The sequence below is a fragment of the Pristiophorus japonicus genome, chromosome 17 (genome assembly GCF_044704955.1).
Source record: "Pristiophorus japonicus isolate sPriJap1 chromosome 17, sPriJap1.hap1, whole genome shotgun sequence".
Taxonomy (NCBI): domain Eukaryota; kingdom Metazoa; phylum Chordata; class Chondrichthyes; family Pristiophoridae; genus Pristiophorus; species Pristiophorus japonicus.
This window is the reverse complement of record NC_091993.1, coordinates 1,150,503-1,175,751: the sequence shown is the minus strand read 5'-3', so window position 1 is coordinate 1,175,751 and position 25,249 is coordinate 1,150,503. Positions and strand designations below refer to the sequence as shown.

Here is a 25,249-nt window from a genome sequence, read left to right as displayed (position 1 = left end):
GAATTACCAAAGACCTGTGAGACTTGCTGTAAGTCAATACACCTGAAAACTCCTCTGGCTAGTCATAGTTTCTGATCTTTATAAATGCTCCAAGTACAAAAAGGGCGTTGTTACGCCAGAGTAGGTTGAAACATTCCTACCAACGGTACTCACAGCCAGAGAATGCAAAGGTAGTGGGTGGGCAGCTATGTTGTCAGGAGATCCCAAACAGTAGGCAATTAATGTAACAGTGATTCTAAATCTACAGCAGGAACTTGTAAAGAGTTGTGACAGCTATATGGAAGTATGCTGCCCCCTATCATTCACACACCAACGGCACAGTGCTTAAAAATCACCTGGGCCACATTTGCAAATGGAATGTAAAGTTGGTGCAGTTTGAGATGCGGTCTGAAGGAAGTAACCTGCAATATATTCAGTGGGCATGTCCAGAAAATGTAATAATCAACAGAGCATGTCTGAGAGATATGAGGCCTTTGTGGGACCGAAAGGTTGAAAGTGGAGGTGCAGCGAGAATACAGGCACACGTGGAAATGTTTTGAATATTGAGAACTAAGTTAACACAAACCATGGATCTAAGCGATTCCAACCCATGATTTATTTATTTATAATAAATGATATTATATAGTGGTGGATGCAGATTCGCTGAATTCCTTCAAGCGAGAGCTGGACCTGTTTCTGGCTGGGGCAGAGATCAGCTTTTACAGAAGGTAGGCACTGCAAGAATTCAGGGTCAGGGTGATCTACTTTGATGGTTTAGATGGTCGGAGAGGAATGAGGAATTTCCGAGGTTTTTCTCCCCCAAATTGGCCTAGGTTTTTTTTAAACATTTTTTTTGCCTCTCCCAGGAGGTACCATGGTTTCCGGGGGGGGGTGGTGGAGAGTGTTTATCGTGATACACAAGGTATCACAATTGTGTGGGACAAGCTCGACAGACCAGATGGTCTTTACCTATCCGTCATTGTTCGTAAAACTAAGATAAATCCCACACTTGTGAAATTAGGATGTTAGAAAGTGTTTCAAAAATATAACTATCTAGCGAGCTATAAATGGACACATGGAGAGGTAAATAATCCTTTCCTCGACATTGAAAATGAGGACAGGGAGGCGAGTCTGAGATCTAAACTGTTATTGAGCCACTTCAACTTTGAGCTTATTTGAATTCACCACAAGTGACTGCTGATTGTTTCCATGAATAACATCCTAAAAGGTCTCATTTGCATATATATTTGTGTGTATGAGCTGATCCATGCTGTGGTCACATTGAGACTTGAATACACCAATGCTCTCCTGATCGAGCTCCCATCCTCCTTCTTCTGTAGACTTCACCTCATCCAAAACACTCTTGCCCATATCTTATCTCACACCAGGTCCCCCCTCACCGATCCTTGATGACCTACATTGGTTCCTTGTTTCCCCCAATTTAAATTTATAATCCTGGTGTGTAAATCCCACCCTGGTCTCTCCCCTCCCTATCTCTTAAATTACTTCCATCCCTACAACTCCACTCCCTGAACTCTCAGTTCCTCTGATTCTGATCTTTTGTGTATACCCCCCATCCTTCACCCCACCACTGGTAGTCATGCCTTCAGCCATCTAGGTCCCACACTCTCGTATCTCCTCCATTAACCCCTCCATCTTCCTACCTCTCTCTCCTTCTTTAAGAAGCACTTTAAAACCCACCTCTTTGACCAACCTTTTAGTCATCCCTCCTATCTTCTTTGGCTCAGTATCCATTTTCGTCTGATTGCGCCTTTGTGAAGCATCTCACAATGATTTCTTTTCTATATTAAAGGTGCTATATAAATGCAAGTTGTTGTTGAGGTTTTGAACGTGGACTCCTGGGACGGAGCTTCATCTGTTGGGGATGCGTAATGGGAAACTCCATCCTGTTTGTCCATTAAAATGAATGGCGAGACCACACCTGGAGTACTGCGTGCAATTTGGTCTCCATATTTAAGGAAGGATAGACTTGCATTGGAGGCTGTTCAGAGAAGGTTCATGAGATTGATTCCTGAGATGAGGAGGTTGACTTATGAAGAAAGGTTGAGCAGCTTGGGACTATACACATTGGAGTTCAGAAGAATGAGAGGTGATCTTATCGAAACATATAAGATAATGAGGGAGCTCGACGAGGTGATTGCAGAGAGGATATTTTCACTCATAGGGGAAACTAAAACTAGGGGACATAGTCTCAGAATAAGGGGCCGACCATTTAAAACTGAGACAAGGAGGGTTGTAAATCTATGGAATTCTCTTCCCCAGAGAGCTGTGGAGGCTGGGTCATTGAATATATTTAAGGCAGAGATAGACAGATTTTTGAGCAATAAGGGAGTAAAGGGTTATGGAGAGCGGGCAGGGAAGTGGAGCTGAGTCCATGATCAGATCAACCATGATCTTATTAAATGGCGGAGCAGGCTCGAGGGGCCAAATGGCCGACTCCTGCTCCTATTTCTTACGTTCTTATGTAAGATCATGGGGTGACACCTGTGCTTTTCAAATGATCTTTTCCTGGTGGGTGAGACTTCGCACCAGGAGCCAGCATTTGTAAATTCGGCAATGTGAGGATAAACCAATTGAAATCAAACAAGTCGGCAATATATTTGAACATTATTTTCTAAATGACCAGTGGGTGTCCCTGGGATTTCACACAATAAGTCAGAGAGCAGGATCTTTTATCGTGCTTGGAGCATTGAGCCATTAACTTTAATCAACGTGTCATAAAGCCTTTCAAACTGGCAAAGAATGAAATAAGTTTTCAGTGAGATACTGAAACAGCTGTTCTTACAGATGGCACTGCACGGGTAATTTAACCCAAACTTCAATTTTAAAAAAGGGGCTGGTGAACTCGGAATCTGTTGCCTTGACAACCAGCTGCTGCAGTCACCAGCTATTCGGTCGGCACAAAAATAGTAAAAACATTCCGATTAAATTTGGGTTTGCCTCCAAATACCACATCCATTTTCTCTCTCTGTCTCCCCACAGAAATGTCCCTTTGAGTCTCTGTCCTCTCTCCTATAGGTTGCTCAGTTTCGAGCTTTCTCTGTGTTTATCTTCCCTCTTTCCAGTGTGTGAAAACGCAACACTTGGCGGGCGAAATTGCGTGGCGCCCCATTTGGGGCGGCCCGCGAGGCGTGAGTTCCTGCGCCAGGCGCGGAAGTCCCGCCCCGCGACCTAAATTCGGGTTACTGCTCCCGAGAGTAAGGGGAGCGCAAAATATCGTGCTTCACTTGCTCTGTGGGGTGCGAGCGGGGCGGAAGGAATCCTATGGGGGGGGGGCATAGCGCTGGCGCGTAGACAGGGCCCTCCCCTTCATTAAAGGGGAGGGCCAAGCTGCCACCTCCGCGGGGGAGAAACAGGTCCCTACCTGGACCACCAGGGAACGGGGTGTCGCGGCATCAAGCGGAGTGCCGGGCTGCAAGATCACGGCACAGACCCCGCCATCCAACAGGAAGGCCGCGACGGGTAAGCGTCACTTTTTTTTCAATTCCCCACCTTGCCTTTAAATTCCACCCCGCGAGAGGCCTCGAGCCATCGCCCAGCACAGCTTCAGGGGGCACTACTGATTGTTTGCTCCGGGGTGAAACGGGTTGCTGCGCACGGTGATGGTGTCGTCATCGCCGGCACAGCAGAGAGCGGGACGCTACCGGTTACCGCAGGGTGCTACATGTTACCGGCACCACTAAACCCCTACGCAATTTCATGTTAGCGGCGACGTGCCTGAACGTAAAGTCGGAAGTGGCTCCCAGGATCGCTAACCAGAGGCCCAAACGCCCCGAATTTCTCTCCCTTTCTCTCCCTCCCTTTCTCTCTACCCATCACACAAACTGTGTGTGTCTGTTTCTCTCCATTTCTTTCCTTCTTTTTCTATGTAAAATTACCTTCAAAATAGTATTTCTGTCCAAGCTCACTCTAAAATCCTGAGGCTCATTAATTATCTTGATTTCAAGTCTTGCATTTTTTGCTGTAAAGTACATTGGGATGTCCTGCAGCCATGAAAGGGTCTACATAAATGCAAGTTCTTTCTTCTTGTATCGCACCTTTCAAATCTTAGGATTTACTTTTTTTAAATTTAGTTACTGCCTGTCTTTGTCGAGGGATGAATGATGGCCAGCACAATGGGAGAACTCCCTGTGCTTCTTCACACACTGCATGGGATCTTTTACATCTACCTGAACAGACAAATCAAGCCTCGGTTTAATGTCTCATCTAAAAGGCAACACCTCTGACAATGCAGAATTCCCTCAGAAGTTCACTGAAGTATCAGTCGAGTTGATGTAAACTTGAAGTCATCCAAAAATCGGTTGCCCATGTCCTAACTCGCACCAAGTCCCATTCACCCATCACCCCCTGTGCTCACTGACCCCATGTCCTAACTCGCACCAAGTCCCGTTCACCCATCACCCCGTGCTCACTGACCCCATGTCCTAACTTGCACCAAGTCCCGTTCACCCATCACCCCCTGTGCTTGCTGGCCCCATGCCCTAACTCGCACCAAGTCCCGTTCACCCATCACCCCCTGTGCTCACTGGCCCCATGTCCTAACTCGCACCAAGTCCCGTTCACCCATCACCCCCTGTGCTCACTGACCCCATGTCCTAACTCGCACCAAGTCCCGTTCACCCATCACCCCCTGTGCTCACTGACCCCATGTCCTAACTCGCACCAAGTCCCACTCACCCATCATCCCCTGTGCTCACTGACCCCATGTCCTAACTCGCACCAAGTCCCGTTCACCCATCACCCCTTGTGCTCACTGACCCCATGTCCTAACTCGCACCAAGTCCCGTTCACCCATCACCCCCTGTGCTCACTGACCACATGTCCTAACTCGCACCAAGTCCCACTCACCCATCACCCCCTGTGCTCACTGACCCCATGTCCTAACTCGCACCAAGTCCCGTTCACCCATCACCCCGTGCTCACTGGCCCCATATCCTAACTCGCACCAAGTGCCACTCACCCATCACCCCCTGTGCTTGCTGACCCCATGCCCTAACTCGCACCAAGTCCCGTTCACCCTTCACCCCCTGTGCTCACTGACCCCATGTCCTAACTCGCACCAAGTCCCACTCACCCATCACCCCGTGCTCACTGGCCCCATGTCCTAACTCGCACCAAGTCCCGTTCACCCATCACCCCGTGCTCACTGACCCCATGTCCTAACTCGCACCGAGTCCCGTTCACCCATCACCCCGTGCTCACTGGCCCCATGTCCTAACTCGCACCAAGTCCCGTTCACCCATCACCCCCTGTGCTCACTGGCCCCATGTCCTAACTCGCACCAAGTCCCACTCACCCATCACCCCCTGTGCTCACTGACCCCATGCCCTAACTCGCACCAAGTCCCACTCACCCATCACCCCCTGTGCTCACTGACCCCATGCCCTAACTCGCACCAAGTCCCGTTCACCCATCACCCCGTGCTCACTGGCCCCATGTCCTAACTCGCACCAAGTCCCGTTCACCCATCACCCCATGTGCTCACTGCCCCGTGTCCTAACTCGCACCAAGTCCCACTCACCCATCACCCCCTGTGCTCACTGACCCCATGTCCTAACTCGCACCAAGTCCCACTCACCCATCACCCCCTGTGCTTGCTGATCGACATTAGCTCTTGGTTAAGCAACACCTCGATTTCAAAATTCTCGTCCTGGTTTTCAATCCCTCCATGGCCTCGCCCCTCCCTATCTTTCATCTCCTCTAGCTTCACTAACTGCCCCCGCCCCCCCCGCCCCAACGCCCCCACCACCCCCCGAGATATGTCTGCGCTCCTCTAATTCTCACCTCTTGAGCATCCCTGATTATAATCACTCAGCCATCGGCGGCCGTGCCTTCAGCTGCCTAGGCCCCAAGCTCTGGAACTCCCTCCCTAAACCTCTCCGCCTCACTACCTCTCTTTCCTCCTTTAAGATGCTCCTTAAAACCTACCTCTTTGACCTTTGGTCAACTGTGCTAATTTCTTCTTAGGTGACTCATGCCAAATTTTTCTTTGTCTTATAAAACTCCTGGTGAAACGCCTTGGGACATTTTACTACATTAAAGGCGCTATATAAATGCAAGTTATTGTTGATGTACTCAAGTCCCTGGATTGGGACTTTCAGCACACAACCATCTGATTCAGAGTGCTACCACTGAACTAAATGTGCTATTTTGAGAAAAAAAAGTTAATAACTGCTGCAGACAGCTGCTATAGGAGTCCTAGTGCCTCAAGTACTGCACAAATTACCTGCAGATAATCATACCCATTGTATTCTCCAAAGTGGTTCCATATACTTAAGACTGTGGCAAACGTGGGATTATAGGCCCAGTGTTTTTCTGGGAGTTGTAGCTGTTGCATTTCCTTAGCTGCTAGTGATAGCCAGGAGAATATGAACCCTGGCTTGTTTCACACCATTAGCCCATGTCCCGGCCTGGAGCCAGGTTTTGAATGCAAACATATGTCACTGTACGTGTCAAATCTATGTCGGCACACGGTTACTGATTATTGTATTTAAAAGAGATTTTGGTTCAGGCAGGGATCTGAGCTGACATCTCAGGATCTTGCGCAGAGGTCAGCACTTGACCTACGCCAGGTTGGGAGGGACTGACCCCTGGGAACATCCCGGAGGGCCAGGCATCCAGGAGAGGGGTGTGGGTTGCAAGAGGCTGCATTCGGTTTCACACTGCCCACCAGGCTCTGCCTCCTTTATCATCTTCTAAATTACAACAGTGATTACGCTTCTAAAGTACTTCCTCGACTGTAAAGCACTCTGGGATGTCCCGAGGTCATGAAAGTCTTTATTTTCATTTTGTTTCCTCTTTCTCCACATCTTCCTTTCCCTTTGTGTCTCCTACTTTCCCTCTACTCTTTCACTCCCTCTTCTCTTTAAAGGATAGTTATTGTTTGCCTGGATTTCTCGGAGGTAAAATGAAAGTACGCTTCTAGTGCGTATTAGAATCACGAGGAAGAAATTTGACCAAAATTCCTCTCAATGGACCAACAGCAGTGAGTGAATCCTACTGCTGCATGGTGGGAAATTGGCCACACATGGTCAGATCACAATATCTCCTTAAACATTGGAACGTGACAACTGAGTATCAACTTCAACCCAACTTTCAAGCAAAGTTGAAGCCTTCAAGTAAAAACTTTGAAGAAGGGATTAAAAGACACAAAATACAGTTCTATTGCTAGCTTTAACAACCTTGGTGCAAAATTTATTTTTTTTTGTTTCAGACTTTATTTTGGATATGATTAATTTCAGTTGCTGAGGAAAAATAATGCGGTGGGGGAGTGAAATGATTAATTCATCTTGTCTTTTCCTTTAGTTGAAGATTCTCCTGACTAGTCAGTCAGTCAGTCAGTCAGTCATTCAGGAACAGATTATTTTCCAGTTTTCTACATGCTTTTCTCACCTTTGTTTCATACCCCTTCCCTTTCTGCCTTTTTACTTTGACAATCAACAAAGTGTGACAGAAAAAAAATGACAGCAAGTAAGCGTTACGCTTACTGGAAGCGTACACTATATGCAATATTGAGCAGATCTATTATGGCATTGCTCACAGGAAGACACCGGAGGTTGAACTGCTTTATCGTGTGTAATGTACAATGCTTTATCAGGGCCACTAATTTATGGTGATTAAGTCAAATTTTGTTTTTATTGGGATATTTCCGTCTCAAATTCCAGGTGTGTGCGCAAACTTACACATCACATGTTATTTGATGGGATTATATGGTGTCGGAAGAATGTATTATTGTAGTATCAGCTATAGCACGATCGCCTCTGAGTCAGAAGGTTGTAGGTTCAAGAGCACAAAAATCTAGGCTGACACTCCCGGTGCAATACTGAGGGGGTGCTGCACTGTTGGAGGTGCCGTCTTTCGGATGAGACATTAAACCGATGCCCCGTCTGCTCTCTTGGTGGACTTACAAGATCCCATTACGTTATTCGAAGAGCAGGGGAGTTCTCCCATTGTCCTGGCCAACAATTATCCCTCAACTAATACCTAAAACAGATTATCTAGTCATTTATCTCATTGCTGTTTGTGGGAGCTTGCTGTGCACAAATTGGCTGCCGCATTTCCTACATTGGGCAGTGTGTATGATGTATTGATTTTAGCAAAGCTTTTGACAAGGTCCCACATGGCAGACTGGTCACGAAAGTAATAGCCCATGGGATCCAGGGCAAAGTGGCAAGTTTGATTCAAAATTGGCTCGTAGGCAGGAAGCAAAGGATAATGGTTGATGGGTGTGTTTGTGACTGGAAGGCTGTATCCAGTGGGGTTCCGCAGGGCTCAGTGCTGGATCCCCTGCTTTTTGTGGTATATATCAATGACCTGGACTTGAATATTGGGGGTATGATTAAGAAGTTTGCAGATGACACTAAGATTGGCCGTGTGGTTGATAATGAAGAAGAAAGCTGTGGACTGCAGGAAGATATCAATGTACTGATCAGGTGGGCGGAACAGTGATAAATGGAATTCAATCCGGATAAATGTGAAGTAATGCCTTTGGGGAGGTCTAACAAGGCAAGAGAATACACATTAAATGGTACGACACTGAGCAGTGTAGAGGAACAAAGGGACCTTGGAGTGCAGGACACAGATCCCTGAAGGTAATAGGACAGGTAGATAAGGTGGCTAAGAAGGCATATGGAATACTTGCTTTTATTAGTTGAGACATGAACACAAGAGCAAGGAGGTTATGCTTAAACTACATAAAAACTCTAGTTAGGCCACAGCTGGAGTACTGCGTGCAGTTCTGGTCACCACATTACAGGAAAGATGTGATTGCACTGGAAAGGGTGCAGAGGAGTTTACAAGAATGGAGAATTTTGGCTATGAGGAAAGATTGGAGATGCTGGGTCTGTTTTCTTTGGAACAGAGGAGGCTGAGGAGAGACCTGATTGAGGTGTATAAAATTATGAGGGGCCTGGATAGAGTGGACAGGAAGGACCTGTTTCCCTTGGCAGAGGGGTCAACAACCAGGGGGCATAGACTTAAAGTAATTGGAGGGAGGTTTAGAGGAGATAGGAGGGGAAATTTCTTCACCTAGAGGGTAGTGGGGGTCTGGACCTCATTGCCTGAAAGAGTGGTAGAGACACAAACCCTCACCACATTTAAAAAATACTTGGATATACATTGAAATGTCATAGCCTACAGGGCTACAGACCAAGAGCTGAAAACTGGGATTAGGCTGGATAGCTCTGTTCAGTCGACACGGACACGATGGGTCGAAATGGCCTCCTTCCGTACTATAAATTTCTATGATTACAGCACTGACTACACTTCAAAAGTACTTTATTGGTTGTAAAGCGCTTTGGGACAGCCTGAGGTATTGATAGGCATTATATAAATGCATGTCTTTATTTTTCTTTTACCAAAGAGCACAACAGTAAAATAATGAATCACTAGCAGATCTCTGGTAGGGCACAAATTCACACCGAGGTCAAGGGCCTGTGTCAGCAGGTTGCCAATCGCATCTGTGCTCGAATGGGAGCGTGGAATCTGCAGCGACCGTGACAGTCAACTTCGGAACCCTGCTCATAATCAAAGGCCTGCACACCCAATAGATTTCAGGCTCTTTGTAGGACTGAAAAAATAAACTGCAAAACATTTGGAACATTTCCACAACTACTACATGACTATTTTCTTACTATCAATCTTTTTGTAACAACACCGTTGAAAGAATGTACCAGTAGAATTCTCGGATTCTCAAGTATTTGGCCGACAAAAAAAAAAATCTTCTCTGGTTAGCTTTTGAAAAAAAAAGTAGTTAGCCAGGAACGCTCTTGGATCTGCTCCAGCTTTGCTGCCATAACTTCACTGTAACTCAGCCACAAACCCTGTTTGCGTATGTAAATGTTTTTTCCGACGAACTTCTAGTGGCATTAAGATAATGAGGCGGAAGAAGCTGCACTGAGCAAATTCCCGGCCATTGTTTTCAAGACTTGCATGGATCAGCTCGGGCTCATTGTTACTGTACTGAGCTTCATGTCCCAGAACCCCTCCTGCTCCAAGCCGAGGTAACCCTCACCACCCCCAGAGCAGGCCTCCACATTTAGCACCTCCAGGCTTGGCCTTTCCAGTGCCCTACTATTCAAATTCCTTAGCTCATTCTTAACTAATTCCAATGGATCCAGAGTTTCCCGCATCCTAAGTTCTACTCACCCATTTCCCACTGGCTCCCTTTCTCCCAGCAAATCGATTTTATCCTCATTTATAAATCCATCCATGCCATGCTGCACCCTACCTCTGTAAACTCCTCCTGTTCTACGTCACACCTCGCACCCTCCACCCTCATGGGTCTGGTTTACTCTTCCGTTCAATAACAGAGCCATCAGGTATCGTGGACCTGTTATTCTGGAATTCAAGCCCTTATCGGTTCTCAGGGTCAGCTGTGGCTCAGTGGGTAGCCCTCTTGTCTCGGAGTCAGAAGGTTGTGGGTTCCAGAGACTTGAGCCCAAACATCTAGGCTGGTACTACAGTGCAGCACTGAGGGGGTGCTGCACTGTCGGAGGTGTCGTCTTTTGGTTGAGACATTAAAGCGAGGCCCCATCTGCTCTCAGGTGGACGTAAAAGATCCCACGGCACTATTTCGAAGAGGAGAGGGGGAGTTATTCCAGGTGTCCTGGCCAATATTTATCCCTCAAGCAACATAACAAAAGCAGGTTATCTGGTCATCGAGAGAGCTTGCTGTGCGCAAAAAGGCTGCTGTGTTTCCCACATTACAACAGTGACTACACTCCAAATGTACTTCATTGGCTGCAAAGCACTTTGGGACATCCGACGTTGAAAAAGGTGCTATATAAATGCAAGTCTTTCTTTCCTCAAATTCTATCTCTTTGGCCACACCTTAAGTGGGCTCCTTGTATCGTTTCCCAATTCCTGCTCGTTGTCTGATCTGTTCCTGTGTGAAGTGCCTCGAGCTGTTTTGCTATTGAAGGTACTATATAGCGGGTATGGTAGTGTCGTGGTTATGGGACTGCGCTAATAATTGAGTAGAACATGAATTCAAATCCCACCATGGCAGATTGAGAATTTGAATTCAGTTTTTAAAATTTGGGAAATAAAAATCTGGCAACAGTAAATGTGACCAGGAAGCTGTCAAATTGTCGTCAAAACCCAACTGGTTTAATGTACTTACCTGGTCTGGCTGATATGTGACACTTAATTGTCCTCTAAAGTGGCCTAGCAAGATACTCTGTTTTCAAAACCAGGAATTAGGGATGGTCAATAAATGTCCGGCTCACCGGCGATACCCACATCCCGAGAATGAATAATAAAAATATATATATATATTTAGTGAGTTGTTGTTCCACTCCCATTACCTCACTCTTAATGAGCAGTTAGGGTGATCCGTTTGAGTTATGATGTTGTAGACTATGTTGAAAATTAGTTGCACATGAAGAATGATTAATGAGGCCCCCTGAACCAACAGAAGAGAATGAAGTCATGAGGCTAATTACGATGTTAACAATGACAGGCTTTGAACATATTCAGGAGTCCCAAGTAGTTTCTACTGAGAACCTGATGGTAATAGATCAAGAGACAGGCAAAGAATCTGGCTAAATAATGCAACAGAGCAGGGGCAGGTGTAGCATTCAAGGGCTGATACAGTCATTGTTAGCAACGTCCAGAACAGAGAGACGGAGATGGGAGCTGAAACTCGCTGACCAAACATGACGACGACTAAGTCACATAGGCCACCACTGGGTAAGGACGGCAGGTTTCCTTCCCTCACGGGTTATTAGTGAACCAGTTGGATTTTTACGACAATCCGACAGCTTCACGGACACCTTTACTGATACCAGCTTTTTATTTCCTGATATTTAGTTGAATACCCGAGCGGGAGCTATTGAATTGCTTTTTCCAGAAGCATTCCTTTAGTGAATTAAATATTTTAGTAAGTCTTTAATTCAGTAAAAGCAATTAGATCAATATTTTTTTAAACTAACCCAAATGCTCTTACAGAATCACTCATGAAAGAATATGGAGAATCATATTCTTATTTTAAACAGTATCTCCAATCACAACACATCAAAACTGTGAGACCTTACTGGCACAGAGTTTCGCTTGGCAGGTCAGAGGATGGAGGTCCCCTGAGCCACGACCGGGTAGATTTTGAATTTTGGTAGGGTTGTGAAAGGGGGTAGTGACAGATCAGCTGCCCATTATTCACCCCGCCCAAGGACAGAAGCCAATGGAAAGGAAAACCCGGTGGGTGTACAAGTCCCATTCACCCATCACCCCTGTGCTCACTGACCCACATTAGCTTCCGGTCAAGCAACACCTCGATTTCAAAATTCTCATCCTTCTTTTCAAATCCCTCCACGGCCTCGCCCCTCCCTATGTCTGTAATCTGCTCCAGCCACTCGCCCCCGCCCAAGATATCTGCTCTCCTCTAATTCTGTCCTCCTTGGCATCCCTGATTATAATCGCTCAATCGTTGGTGGCCATGCCTTCTGTTGCCTGGGCCCTAAGCTCTGGAACTTCCTTCCTAAACCTCTCCATCTCTCTACCTCCCTTTCCTCCTTCAAGACTCTCCTTAAAACCTACCTCTTTGACCAAGCTTTTGGTCACCTGCGCTAATTTCTACTTATGCGGTTCAGTGTCAAATTTTTAATCGCATAATATTCCTATGAAGCACCTTGGGACATTTCACTACATTAAAGGCGCTATATAAATACAAGTTGTTGTTGTTGTTGTTGATCCATAAACTAGAAGGGCCGAATGGCCTACTCCTGCACCTATTTTCTTTATTTCTATAAACACCTGTTTTCTGGCAAAGTCCAAAGTTACAGTCGACCCCGGAGTTTCGCTACGACAGCAACTGAAGTCCGAGGTGATTTCTGCACCCAGTTCTCCAATCCTCCATTCCACATTGGGACAGGGTCTTGCAATTTTGGGGTTACAGGTCACAACAATACAGGTAACGTCTTAACCAGTTTCTTAAAATCACATTCAAGAAAAGAAAAAAGGTGGCTTAATATGCTGGAGGTCACTTACGATCACTCAAGATAAGACTGAATCCTATTTAAGATGAAAATCTGCTCTGATACAACACCCTACCGATCAATACTATGCAAAATATTGTTCACAAAATCTTACAGCCAAGAAGGAGATCATTTGGTCCATCATGCCTGTGCTGGTTCCCTGAGAGAGTTATATAATTAATCCCACTCCCCTACTCTTTCCTCATAGCCATTCACAAGATCAAAATATGACCAAATATTCAATGATGTCAGACCAAATTGAATGCATTCGTTCCCATACCAGAACAACATATTAATGAAGTTATCAGGCGATTAAGAGCCTTCAGGGCTGATGATGACTGTTTAAATATAAAGGTGCTTTCACAATGTGCAGTAGGTGTAAGGAAAGATATCGATGTGGGGATTCCCACTCTCCACATTTCACTTTTGTTGCACACCACTGGCGATTGTGGGAAAGATTTGAGAAAATGATACTGTTGTGTCAATGGTACATTACAGGTTTCCTAACTTTCTTGCATGTTCCAGCATGTGAGGGTTAAGTCACCAATTAAACTTTTATAATTAGGAGATAGGTTTCCAGATAATGAGGTTGTCTGTGGAACTTTCTTCCAGACAAGAGAAAGCAGTGTGTGAAGTTTCACTGCTGACATGCTGGGCAAGATGTTTACAGTAATACAGAATGCTGAAGTGTAGCAATACTTGTGTTCCTTGCATGGTGTCCTGGCTCGAGAACTGGCAATTCATGATTTCACTCCCCCCCCTACCCCCACCCCCAGTTGTCACCTTACAGAAATGATGACCTAGTTCCATCTCTTCGACATTACAGAGGGTGGATCGTGGCATGGTGCAGGTTGTGCTCATTAAAAACCATCGGTCTTCATAACTTTTGTCTCTCAAACAAGATGCTGCTTTTCTCTATAGTCTGTCAAACAGGGCTATAATAGTCTATTATAGGGGAGATTCGCTGGGTTTGAGCCCAGGAACACTGAGTGCAATGATTATTGGGGGGGGGGGGGGGGCAGGGGGATAATCGAGCAGATCGCCACACATGCCTGCAAAGGAATCCGCCCAATTATCTGATATGAGTTGCACCCTGGGTGCTGACCCAAGGAAATCTACCCTTAGACCTTGGTAGCTATAGATTTTGTGAAACAATGAAAGAGTGAGTGAAGGGATGGGATTTCGTGCAAATTCCTGCTCGTCTACAGATTTTTATCCAGCTGTATGTGTCATTTGCTTGCCGCAGCATAGATTAAATGAGGTTATCAATCCCAGTTTGTAGATCAAAGTATCTGAAGATATTTTAAAACCTGTACACAGTAACGAGAGTCAGTAAAATCACTGTTTCTGGACAAAGTTGTTGATCGAGTGTTCTAAGCATCTAAGATAGGCATTTGTCCATCCACTGTCCAATTGATAAAATATTTGATGCAGTATCCTGTAATTGTTACTGCATGCCTTTACCACACTTTTCTACAATGCACTATTTAGTTTATTAACTAACAAAAAATAACACAAAGGATTAGAATCAATATTTTCTTAAAAACAAGAACGTTGTTGATATATTTGTGTCATATTTGACCCTGAAATGAGCTTCCGACCACATAATCTACGCCATCACCAAGACTGCCTATGTCCACCTCTGTAACATTGCCTGACTCCGCCCTTACCTCAGTTCATCTGCTGCTGAAACCCTCATCCATGCCTTTGTTACCTCAAGATTTGACTATTCCAACGCACTCCTGACTGCCCTCCCGAATTCTACCTTACGTAAACTTGAGGCAATCCAAAGCTCGGCTGCCCGTGTCCTAACTTACACCAAGTCCCATTCACCCATCATCCCTGTGCTCGCTGACCTACATTGGCTCCTGGTTAAGCAACACCTCAATAATAAAATTCTCATATGTGTGTTCAAATCCCTCCATGGCCTCGCCCCTCCCTATCTCTGTAATCTCCAGCTGCCCGAGTTATCTGCACTCCTCTAATTCTGGCCTCTTGAGCACCCCTGATTTTAATCACTCCACCATTATTGGCCATGCCTTCAGTTGCCAAGGCCCTAAGTTCTTGAATTCCCTCCCTAAACCTCTCCACCCCTCTACCTCCTTTAAGGCACTCCTTAAAACCTACCTTGCCAAGCTTTTTGTTATCTGCCCTAATATCTCTTTAAATGGCTCGATGACAATTTTTTTTTTTTATTGTGCTCCTGTAAAGCGCCTTTGGGATGTTTTATTACGTTATTGGTGCTATATAAATACAAGTTGAGATTAAATTCTGCTCAACATCTATTTTCACTTGAATTGATCCCAGCTGGCTACACTGGAATCTCACTACAGAACCCCCTATCGATATACAAAGTATAAGGATCACTGAGCTGGCATGAACTATCTGCATAATTACTGAAAGGAACATTTTGATTCATCCAATAAATGGCATCCTTTGAAGTGGCAGCTTGAAGATAGTCAACTAGAACTCTCCGATTCTGTTGGATGACCTAGCCGGCATAACCAGAGGTCAGCGTGTGAGAAAGGCATTGCTTTAAGCCCACAAAAGAACACCTACTTCTTTTACAGGCCTTACAGGAGGCGCACTCAGCTGGAAAGAAAGGAAGAAAGATTTGCATTTATATAGCGCCTTTCACAACCTCAGGATGTTCCCAAAATGCTTTACAGCCAATTAAGTACTTTTTGAAGTGTAGTCACTGTTGTAATGTAGGAAACGCGGCAGCCAATTTGCACACAGCAAGCTCCCACAAACAGCAACGTGATAATGACTAATCTGTTTTTGTTATGCTGATTGAGGGATAAATATTGGCCAGGACACCGGGGATAACTTCCCTGCTCTTCTTCGAAATAGTGCCATGGGATCTTTTACGTCCACCTGAGAGCAGACGAGGCCTCGGTTTAATGTGTCATCCAAAAGATGGCACCTTCGACAGTGCAGCACGCCCTCAGCACTGCACTCCCTCAGCACTGCACTGGAGTGTCAGCCTAGATTTATGTGCTCAAGTCTGGAGTGGGACTTGAACCCGCAACCTTCTGACTCACAGGCAAGAGTGCTACCCACTGAGCCACGGCTGAAAAAGAGGTATTTCCCATCTCACTCCTTTCTGGGACAGTGTACCTCCAGTTTGCAGCATTACTCTCCGCATGCCTTTGGAAGGAGCTGGACTGCTTCTTGGCTGGGACAGAGATCGCATCACATAAAAGGCAAGTGGTTGAGCAATTAACATCGGCATGACCCATCTGATCTCTGGACGTGGTCGAAGAGGAATTTTCCATCTGCCCTGTTTTCCTGCCTCTCAGGAGATTACATGGCTGTGGGGGCAGGGGTGCTGGGGGGGGTTCGGATGTATCTAGTCAGGATTCTCCAGGCATCATGAGTGTGGGGCAGGCTTGATGGACGAGCTGGTCTGTTCCTACCCGTTATTTTGATATGCTCCTATGTTTTGATACTCTCAAGGCTATCAAGGGTTTGTCCATGCTTCGTTCATTGTGCAACTTGAGGAAGCGATCAGAATGGCTAATAAGTGGGAATATTGTCTTTGTTAAGACGGAAGTGGATTGAAGAATGCGTCGGTGAAGAGGCGAGTACCAATATACTCACTCGGAAACAACATTCCTCTACAAGAAACGTGGGAAAATTAATTTATTGTTGAAACCGTGATTAAACCACTCTAAGTCACAGATTTAAGGGAGTGTGTTGGGGGTGGGGTGTTGATAAATTATAGTTGGAAGTCTGCCAGAAATAAATTGGGAACATTTTTAACCACCATGTTTATTCCCACCCATAAAACCAAACAAACTACTAACATTGAGTTTTCTATCCAGGGGAGTAAATATCTTTACCTAAGAGCTGGAGCTAATTCTCGAAATGAATCTTCCTAGGAGACCCACAATGTGATCACCTGGCAGAATCGACATGTATTATTGAAGATATGTTGTTCGTATGTGTCTATGTTGCACCTGTCGGCTTGGTCTGCCTTATTTCCTGCATGCTACTGTTCCCAGATGTGATGGTGGAGTCCCTTTAACTAATGATGTAGTCTTTAAAGTTGTAGCCAGGTCCAACAATGTGATTGTAAAGTCTACTCGGGACTTCCCATCAAGTCCCACTGGCTGTGACTTATGATCATGTAATGGATTAACCTGAATTGACCTATCAAAGAGTACAAATAATTAACGACAACTATCCAACAGATTGATGACCTCGGTGCTTCTCGTGGCTCAGTGGCAGCACTCTTGCCTCGGAGTCAGTAGTTTGTGGGTTCAATCTCCATTCGAGAGACTTTAGCATGTAACCTAGGCTGACACTTGAGGGACTGCTGCACTGTCGGAGACGTTAAACCGAGGCCCCCTCTACCCTCTCACGTGGCTGTAAAAGATCACACAGCAATATTTCAAAGACCAAGCTCAGGAGTTCTCCCCGGTATCCTGGCCAGTATTTATCCCTCAACCAACACCCGATAAAAAGATGATCTGGACATTTATTGAATTGCTGTTTGTGGGATCTTGCTGTGCATAAATTAGTTGCCGCCTTTCCTACATTCCAACAGTGACTGCAGTTCAAAAGTACTTCATTGGTAGTCAAATACTTTGGGACACCTTGAGGTTGTGAAAGGCGCTATATAAATTCCAGTTCTTTTTTTTTTCCTTTTCTTTGAAAGAACCAGCACATATACAATGGGCCGAATGGCCTGTGCTGTGACATTCTATGATCTTATACTGCAAAATAAGGCGGCCCGGTATAAAATGATCTCAAATACGAAAAAATAACGTTTTAGAAAATTCTGACTTTTGTTCATTATTGTCCGACATGGTGCGACAATAGGCAGTCGATGTTCTCATTCATCTGCCAAAGGGCCAGCGTGGCAGGACTGAGATCACCAGGAAACACTCTCCAAGTCCCAACACTCATCCTGTGTTAAATATTCATAGAACAGAACGCGCTGTGGGTGACAGAATCTTCCCCCTCAAGTAGATGGAGATGTCCATGTAAAATGTAACAATAAGAAAGTAATGAGAGAAAGAGGGAGGGAGGAGAGTATGAGAAAGAGAGGAGAGGTATGAGGGGGAAATGAGAGGGGGGGAGGGAATGAGAGAGAGAGAGAGAGAGGGGGGGAGGGAATGAGAGAGAGAGAGAGGGGGGGAGGGAATGAGAGAGAGAGAGAGGGGGGGAGGGAATGAGAGAGAGAGAGAGGGGGGGAGGGAATGAGAGAGAGAGAGAGGGGGGGAGGGAATGAGAGAGAGAGAGAGGGGGGGAGGGAATGAGAGAGAGAGAGAGGGGGGGAGGGAATGAGAGAGAGAGAGAGGGGGGGAGGGAATGAGAGAGAGAGAGAGGGGGGGAGGGAATGAGAGAGAGAGAGAGGGGGGGAGGGAATGAGAGAGAGAGAGAGGGGGGGAGGGAATGAGAGAGAGAGAGAGGGGGGGAGGGAATGAGCGAGAGAGAGAGGGGGGGAGGGAATGAGCGAGAGAGGGGGAGGGAATGAGCGAGAGAGGGGGAGGGAATGAGCGAGAGAGGGGGAGGGAATGAGCGAGAGAGGGGGAGGGAATGAGCGAGAGAGGGGGAGGGAATGAGCGAGAGAGGGGGAGGGAATGAGCGAGAGAGGGGGAGGGAATGAGCGAGAGAGGGGGAGGGAATGAGCGAGAGAGGGGGAGGGAATGAGAGAGAGAGGGGGAGGGAATGAGAGAGAGAGGGGGAGGGAATGAGAGAGAGAGGGGGAGGGAATGAGAGAGAGAGGGGGAGGGAATGAGAGAGAGAGGGGGAGGGAATGAGAGAGAGAGGGGGAGGGAATGAGAGAGAGAGGGGGAGGGAATGAGAGAGAGAGGGGGAGGGAATGAGAGAGAGAGGGGGAGGGAATGAGAGAGAGAGGGGGAGGGAATGAGAGAGAGAGGGGGAGGGAATGAGAGAGAGAGGGGGAGGGAATGAGAGAGAGAGGGGGAGGGAATGAGAGAGAGAGGGGGAGGGAATGAGAGAGAGAGGGGGAGGGAATGAGAGAGAGAGGGGGAGGGAATGAGAGAGAGAGAGGGGGAGGGAATGAGAGAGAGAGGGGGAGGGAATGAGAGAGAGAGAGGGGGAGGGAATGAGAGAGAGAGGGGGAGGGAATGAGAGAGAGAGGGGGAGGGAATGAGAGAGAGAGGGGGAGGGAATGAGAGAGAGAGGGGGAGGGAATGAGAGAGAGAGGGGGAGGGAATGAGAGAGAGAGAGGGGGAGGGAATGAGAGAGAGAGGGGGAGGGAATGAGAGAGAGAGGGGGAGGGAATGAGAGAGAGAGGGGGAGGGAATGAGAGAGAGAGGGGGAGGGAATGAGAGAGAGAGGGGGAGGGAATGAGAGAGAGAGGGGGAGGGAATGAGAGAGAGAGGGGGAGGGAATGAGAGAGAGAGGGGGGAGGGAATGAGAGAGAGAGGGGGGAGGGAATGAGAGAGAGAGGGGGGGAGGGAATGAGAGAGAGAGGGGGGGAGGGAATGAGAGAGAGAGGGGGGGAGGGAATGAGAGAGAGAGGGGGGGAGGGAATGAGAGAGAGAGGGGGGGAGGGAATGAGAGAGAGAGGGGGGGAGGGAATGAGAGAGAGAGGGGGGGAGGGAATGAGAGAGAGAGAGGGGGGAGGGAATGAGAGAGAGAGAGGGGGGAGGGAATGAGAGAGAGAGAGGGGGGAGGGAATGAGAGAGAGAGAGGGGGGGAGGGAATGAGAGAGAGAGAGGGGGGGAGGGAATGAGAGAGAGAGAGGGGGGGAGGGAATGAGAGAGAGAGAGGGGGGGAGGGAATGAGAGAGAGAGAGGGGGGGAGGGAATGAGAGAGAGAGAGGGGGAGAGGGAATGAGAGAGAGAGAGGGGGGAGGGAATGAGAGAGAGAGAGGGAATGAGAGAGAGAGAGGGGGGGAGGGAATGAGTGAGAGAGAGGGGGGGAGGGAATGAGAGAGAGAGAGGGGGGGGAGGGAATGAGAGAGAGAGAGAGGGGGGAGGGAATGAGAGAGAGAGAGAGAGAGAGGGGGGGAGGGAATGAGAGAGAGAGAGAGAGAGAGGGGGGGAGGGAATGAGAGAGTGAGAGAGGGGGAGGGAATGAGAGAGAGAGAGGGGGGGAGGGAGTGAGAGAGAGAGGGGGAGGGAATGAGAGAGAGGGAGAGGGAATGAGAGAGAGAGAGGGGGAGGGGGGTAGAGGAATGGGAGAGGGGGGGAAGGAATGGGAGAGGGGGGGAAGGAATGAGAGAGACCGAGGGACATTAGAGAGAAAAGAAGGGCACGAGGGAGAGGGGTATGAGAGAGGTATAGGGGAGAGATGGATATGGAGAAGGGGGAGAGGGCTATGAAAGGAGTATAAAGAAAATAGAAAATAGGTGCAGAAGTAGGCCATTCGGCCCTTCTAGCCTGCACCGCCATTCAATGAGTTCATGGCTGAACATGCAACTTCAGTACCCCCTTCCTGCTTTCTCGCCATACCCCTTGATCCCCCGAGTAGTAAGGACTACATCTAACTCCTGCTTGAATATATTTAGTGAATTGGCCTCAACAACTTTCTGTGGTAGAGAATTCCACAGGTTCACCACTCTCTGGGTGAAGAAATTCCTCCTCATCTCGGTCTTAAATGGCTTACCCCTTATCGTTAGACTGTGACCCCTGGTTCTGGACTTCCCCAACATTGGGAACATTCTTCCTGCATCTAACCTGTCTAAACCCATCAGAATTTTAAATGTTTCTATGAGATCCCCTCTCTTTCTTCTGAACTCCAGTGAATACAAGCCCAGTTGATCCAGTCTTTCTTGATACGTCAGTCCCGCCATCCCGGGAATCAGTCTGGTGAACCTTCGCTGCACTCCCTCAATAGCAAGAATGTCCTTCCTCAAGTTAGGAGACCAAAACTGTACATAATACTCCAGGTGTGGCCTCACCAAGTACAACTGTAGTAACACCTCCCTGCCCCTGTACTCAAATCCCCTCGCTATGAAGGCCAACATGCCATTTGCTTTCTTAACCACTTGCTGTACCTGCATGCCAACCTTCAATGACTGATGTACCATGACACCCAGGTCTCGTTGCACCTCCCCTTTTCCTAATCTGTCACCATTCAGATAATAGTCTGTCTCTCTGTTTTTACCACCAAAGTGGATAACCTCACATTTATCCACATTATACACTACATCTACCATGCATTTGCCCACTCACCTAACCTATCCAAGTCACTCTGCAGCCTCATAGCATCCTCCTCGCAGCTCACACTGCCACCCAACTTAGTGTCATCCGCAAATTTGGAGATACTACATTTAATCCCCTCGTCTAAATCATTAATGTACAATGTAAACAGCTGGGGCCCCAGCACAGAACCTTGCGGTACCCCACTAGTCACTGCCTGCCATTCTGAAAAGTACCCATTTACTCCTACTCTTTGCTTCCTGTCTGACAACCAGTTCTCAATCCACGTCAGCACACTACCCCCAATCCCATGTGCTTTAACTTTGCACATTAATCCCTTGTGTGGGACCTTGTCGAAAGCCTTCTGAAAGTCCAAATACACCACATCAACTGGTTCTCCCTTGACCACTCTACTGGAAACATCCTCAAAAAATTCCAGAAGATTTATCAAGCATGATTTCCCTTTCACAAATCTATGCTGACTTGGACCTATCATGTCACCTCTTTCCAAATGCGCTGCTATGACATCCTTAATAATTGATTCCATCATTTTACCCACTACTGATGTCAGGCTGACCGGTCTATAATTCCGTGTTTTCTCTCTCCCTCCTTTTTTAAAAAGTGGGGTTACATTGGCTACCCTCCACTCCATAGGAACTGATCCAGAGTCTATGGAATGTTGGAAAATGACTGTCAATGCATCCGCTATTTCCAAGGCCACCTCCTTAAGTACTCTGGGATGCAGTCCATCAGGCCCTGGGGATTTATCGGCTTTCAATCCCATCAATTCCCCAACACAATTTCCCGACTAATAAGGATTTCCCTCAGTTCCTCCTTCTTACTAGACCCTCTGACCCCTTTTATATCCGGAAGGTTGTTTGTGTCCTCCTTAGTGAATACCGAACCAAAGTACTTGTTCAATTGGTCTGCCATTTCTTTGTTCCCCGTTATGACTTCCCCTGATTCTGACTGCAGGGGACCTATGGGAGAGGGGTGAGGGAGAAGGGAGAGAGAGGTAGAAGGGGGAGAGGGCTATGAGAGGGGAGGGGAAGGGGGAGGGCTATGAGGGAGAAGGGGGGAGAGAGGGATATGGGGAGAAGGGGGGAGAAGAGAGGGATGTGGGGAGAAGGGGGGGAAGAGAGGGATGTGGGGAGAAGGGGGGAAGAGAGGGATGTGGGGAGAAGGGGGGAAGAGAGGGATATGTGGGAGAAGGGAAGAGAGGGATATGAGGGAGAGGGGAAGAGAGGGGTATAGGGAGGGGGGAAGAGAGGTATGTGGAGAAGGGGGCGAGGGGGGTATGTGGAGAAGGGGGCGAGGGGTATGTGGAGAAGGGGGCGAGGGGTATGTGGAGAAGGGGGCGAGGGGTATGTGGAGAAGGGGGCGAGGGGTATGTGGAGAAGGGGGCGAGGGGTATGTGGAGAAGGGGGCGAGGGGTATGTGGAGAAGGGGGCGAGGGGTATGTGGAGAAGGGGGCGAGGGGTATGTGGAGAAGGGGGCGAGGGGTATGTGGAGAAGGGGGCGAGGGGTATGTGGAGAAGGGGGCGAGGGGTATGTGGAGAAGGGGGCGAGGGGTATGTGGAGAAGGGGGCGAGGGGTATGTGGAGAAGGGGGCGAGGGGTATGTGGAGAAGGGGGCGAGGGGTATGTGGAGAAGGGGGCGAGGGGTATGTGGAGAAGGGGGCGAGGGGTATGTGGAGAAGGGGGCGAGGGGTATGTGGAGAAGGGGGCGAGGGGTATGTGGAGAAGGGGGCGAGGGGTATGTGGAGAAGGGGGCGAGGGGTATGTGGAGAAGGGGGCGAGGGGTATGTGGAGAAGGGGGCGAGGGGTATGTGGAGAAGGGGGCGAGGGGTATGTGGAGAAGGGGGCGAGGGGTATGTGGAGAAGGGGGCGAGTGGTATGTGGAGAAGGGGGCGAGGGGTATGTGGAGAAGGGGGCGAGGGGTATGTGGAGAAGGGGGCGAGGGGTATGTGGAGAAGGGGGCGAGGGGTATGTGGAGAAGGGGGCGAGGGGTATGTGGAGAAGGGGGCGAGGGGTATGTGGAGAAGGGGGAGAGGGGTATGTGGAGAAGGGGGAGAGGGGTATGTGGAGAAGGGGAGAGGGGTATGAGAAGGGAGAGAGGGGTATGAGAAGGGAGAGAGGGGTATGTGGAGAAGGGGAGAGGGGTATGTGGAGAAGGCGGAGAGGGGTATGTGGAGAAGGGGGCGAGGGGTATGAGAAGGGGGAGAGGGGTATGAGAAGGGGGAGAGGGGTATGTGGAGAAGGGGAGAGGGTATGAGAAGGGGGAGAGGGGTATGTGGAGAAGGGGAGAGGGTATGAGAAGGGGGAGAGGGGTATGTGGAGAAGGGGAGAGGGTATGAGAAGGGGGAGAGGGGTATGTGGAGAAGGGGGAGAGGGGTATGAGAAGGGGGAGAGGGGTATGTGGAGAAGGGGGCGAGGGCTATGTGGAGAAGGGGGCGAGGGGTATGAGAAGGGGGCGAGGGGTATGTGGAGAAGGGGGAGAGGGCTATGTGGAGAAGGGGGAGAGGGCTATGAGAAGGGGGAGAGGGCTATGTGGAGAAGGGGGAGAGGGGTATGAGAAGGGGGAGAGGGGTATGTGGAGAAGGGGGAGAGGGGTATGTGGGGAAGGGGAGAGGGTATGAGAAGGGGGAGAGGGGTATGTGGAGAAGGGGGAGAGGGGTATGAGAAGGGGGAGAGGGGTATGTGGGGAAGGGGAGAGGGTATGAGAAGGGGGAGAGGGGTATGTGGAGAAGGGGGAGAGGGGTATGAGAAGGGGGAGAGGGGTATGAGAAGGGGGAGAGGGGTATGTGGAGAAGGGGGAGAAGGGGGAGAAGGGTATGAGAAGGGGGAGAGGGGTATGTGGAGAAGGGGGAGAGGGGTATGTGGAGAAGGGGAGAGGGTATGAGAGGGGTGTAGGGACAGGGCTGAGAGTTGTCTACCTCCGAAGGTACTGCACCCCATCCCCGAAGCGCTCCGCAAACTCCTCCCAGGCCAGTCTCTTGGCGGCTGGCGGCCCGTCCGAGCCGATGGACGACAGATCCAGGATGGCGGAAACTTCCTCGAAGCCGGCGGTGAAGTCGTTGAAGTTGATGGAGCCGTCCTTGTCCACGTCCAACTTGCGGAAGAGCGGCGCAACCTGCGGGCCGGCCAGGCTCAGCTCCCGGCACACGCCGCAGAAATCCTCGAACTCGATCAGCCCCGACCGGTTCAGGTCACACGCCGAGAACAGCCTCCGGAGGTCGGGCCGGGCCATCGCCCCCGTGTCCATGCGGTGTGTGTGTGGGGCTCAGCCTGCTCTGCTCTGCCCCGGGCTCCGCTCCGCCTCTCCACGTCAGCCTGCCTCCTTGCATTGCCCAGTGAGTGAGTAATCCTGCTTATACACACCGTGTCACCACTCACTGCACTGCTTCAAGCCACTGGCAACTATTTCTTTAGTTGAAACCTTAAATCAAGTGCTCCCTTGTTAAAGGAGGGGGGCACTAAAACCGACAAATTCAACTTTTGACAGTAAACTTCATTACAATTTGGTTGTCGGGGGTGATGACGCACTCCAGTCCCTCCGGCGCCCAACTCTCGCGGAAGGCCACGAGCGTACACATCGAAGCACCGACCACCACTTGATCAGCTCCACTGGGCGTGCCACATTGTCCGCATGCCAGACACGAGTATCGTCGCCAAGAGCACGCAGAAATCAAGCGCAGGCGGAGGAAGGAGCGTGCGGCAAACCAGGCTCCCCACCCACCCTTTCCTTCAGCGACTATCTGTCCCACCTCTGGCAGAGACTGTGGTTCTCATATTGGATACAGCCACCTAAGAACTCATGCTAAGAGTGAAAGCAAGGCTTCCTCGATGTAGAGGGACTATGATGATGATGATCCCAAAGCAAGCGCTCTACTCTGAACTCCTTCACGGCAAACGAGCCAAAGGTGGGCAGAGGAAACGTTACAAGGACACCCTCAAAGCCTCCCTGATAAAGTGCGACATCCTCACTGACACCTGGGAGTCCCTGGCCAGAGACTGCCCTAAGTGGAAAAAGTGCATCCAGGAGGGCACTGAGCACCTCAAGTCTCATCGCCGAGAGCATGCAGAAATCAAGCGCAGGCAGAGGAAAGCGCGTGCGGCAAACCAGTCCCACCCACCCTTTCCCTCAACGACTATC

At 48.7% G+C, this 25,249-nt stretch overlaps 1 protein-coding gene across 1 annotated transcript in view; it reads right to left on the bottom strand.

The window, feature by feature from the left end:
• rasef2 (RAS and EF-hand domain containing 2) overlaps positions 1–24,358 on the bottom strand; it is a 95,632-nt gene extending 71,274 nt beyond the window's left edge. Inside the window, exon 1 of the mRNA XM_070858293.1 lies at positions 24,030–24,358. Within this exon, the coding sequence (XP_070714394.1) occupies positions 24,030–24,358 (329 nt within the window). The remainder of the gene's footprint in view (positions 1–24,029) is intronic.
• Positions 24,359–25,249: the final 891 nt, after the last annotated feature.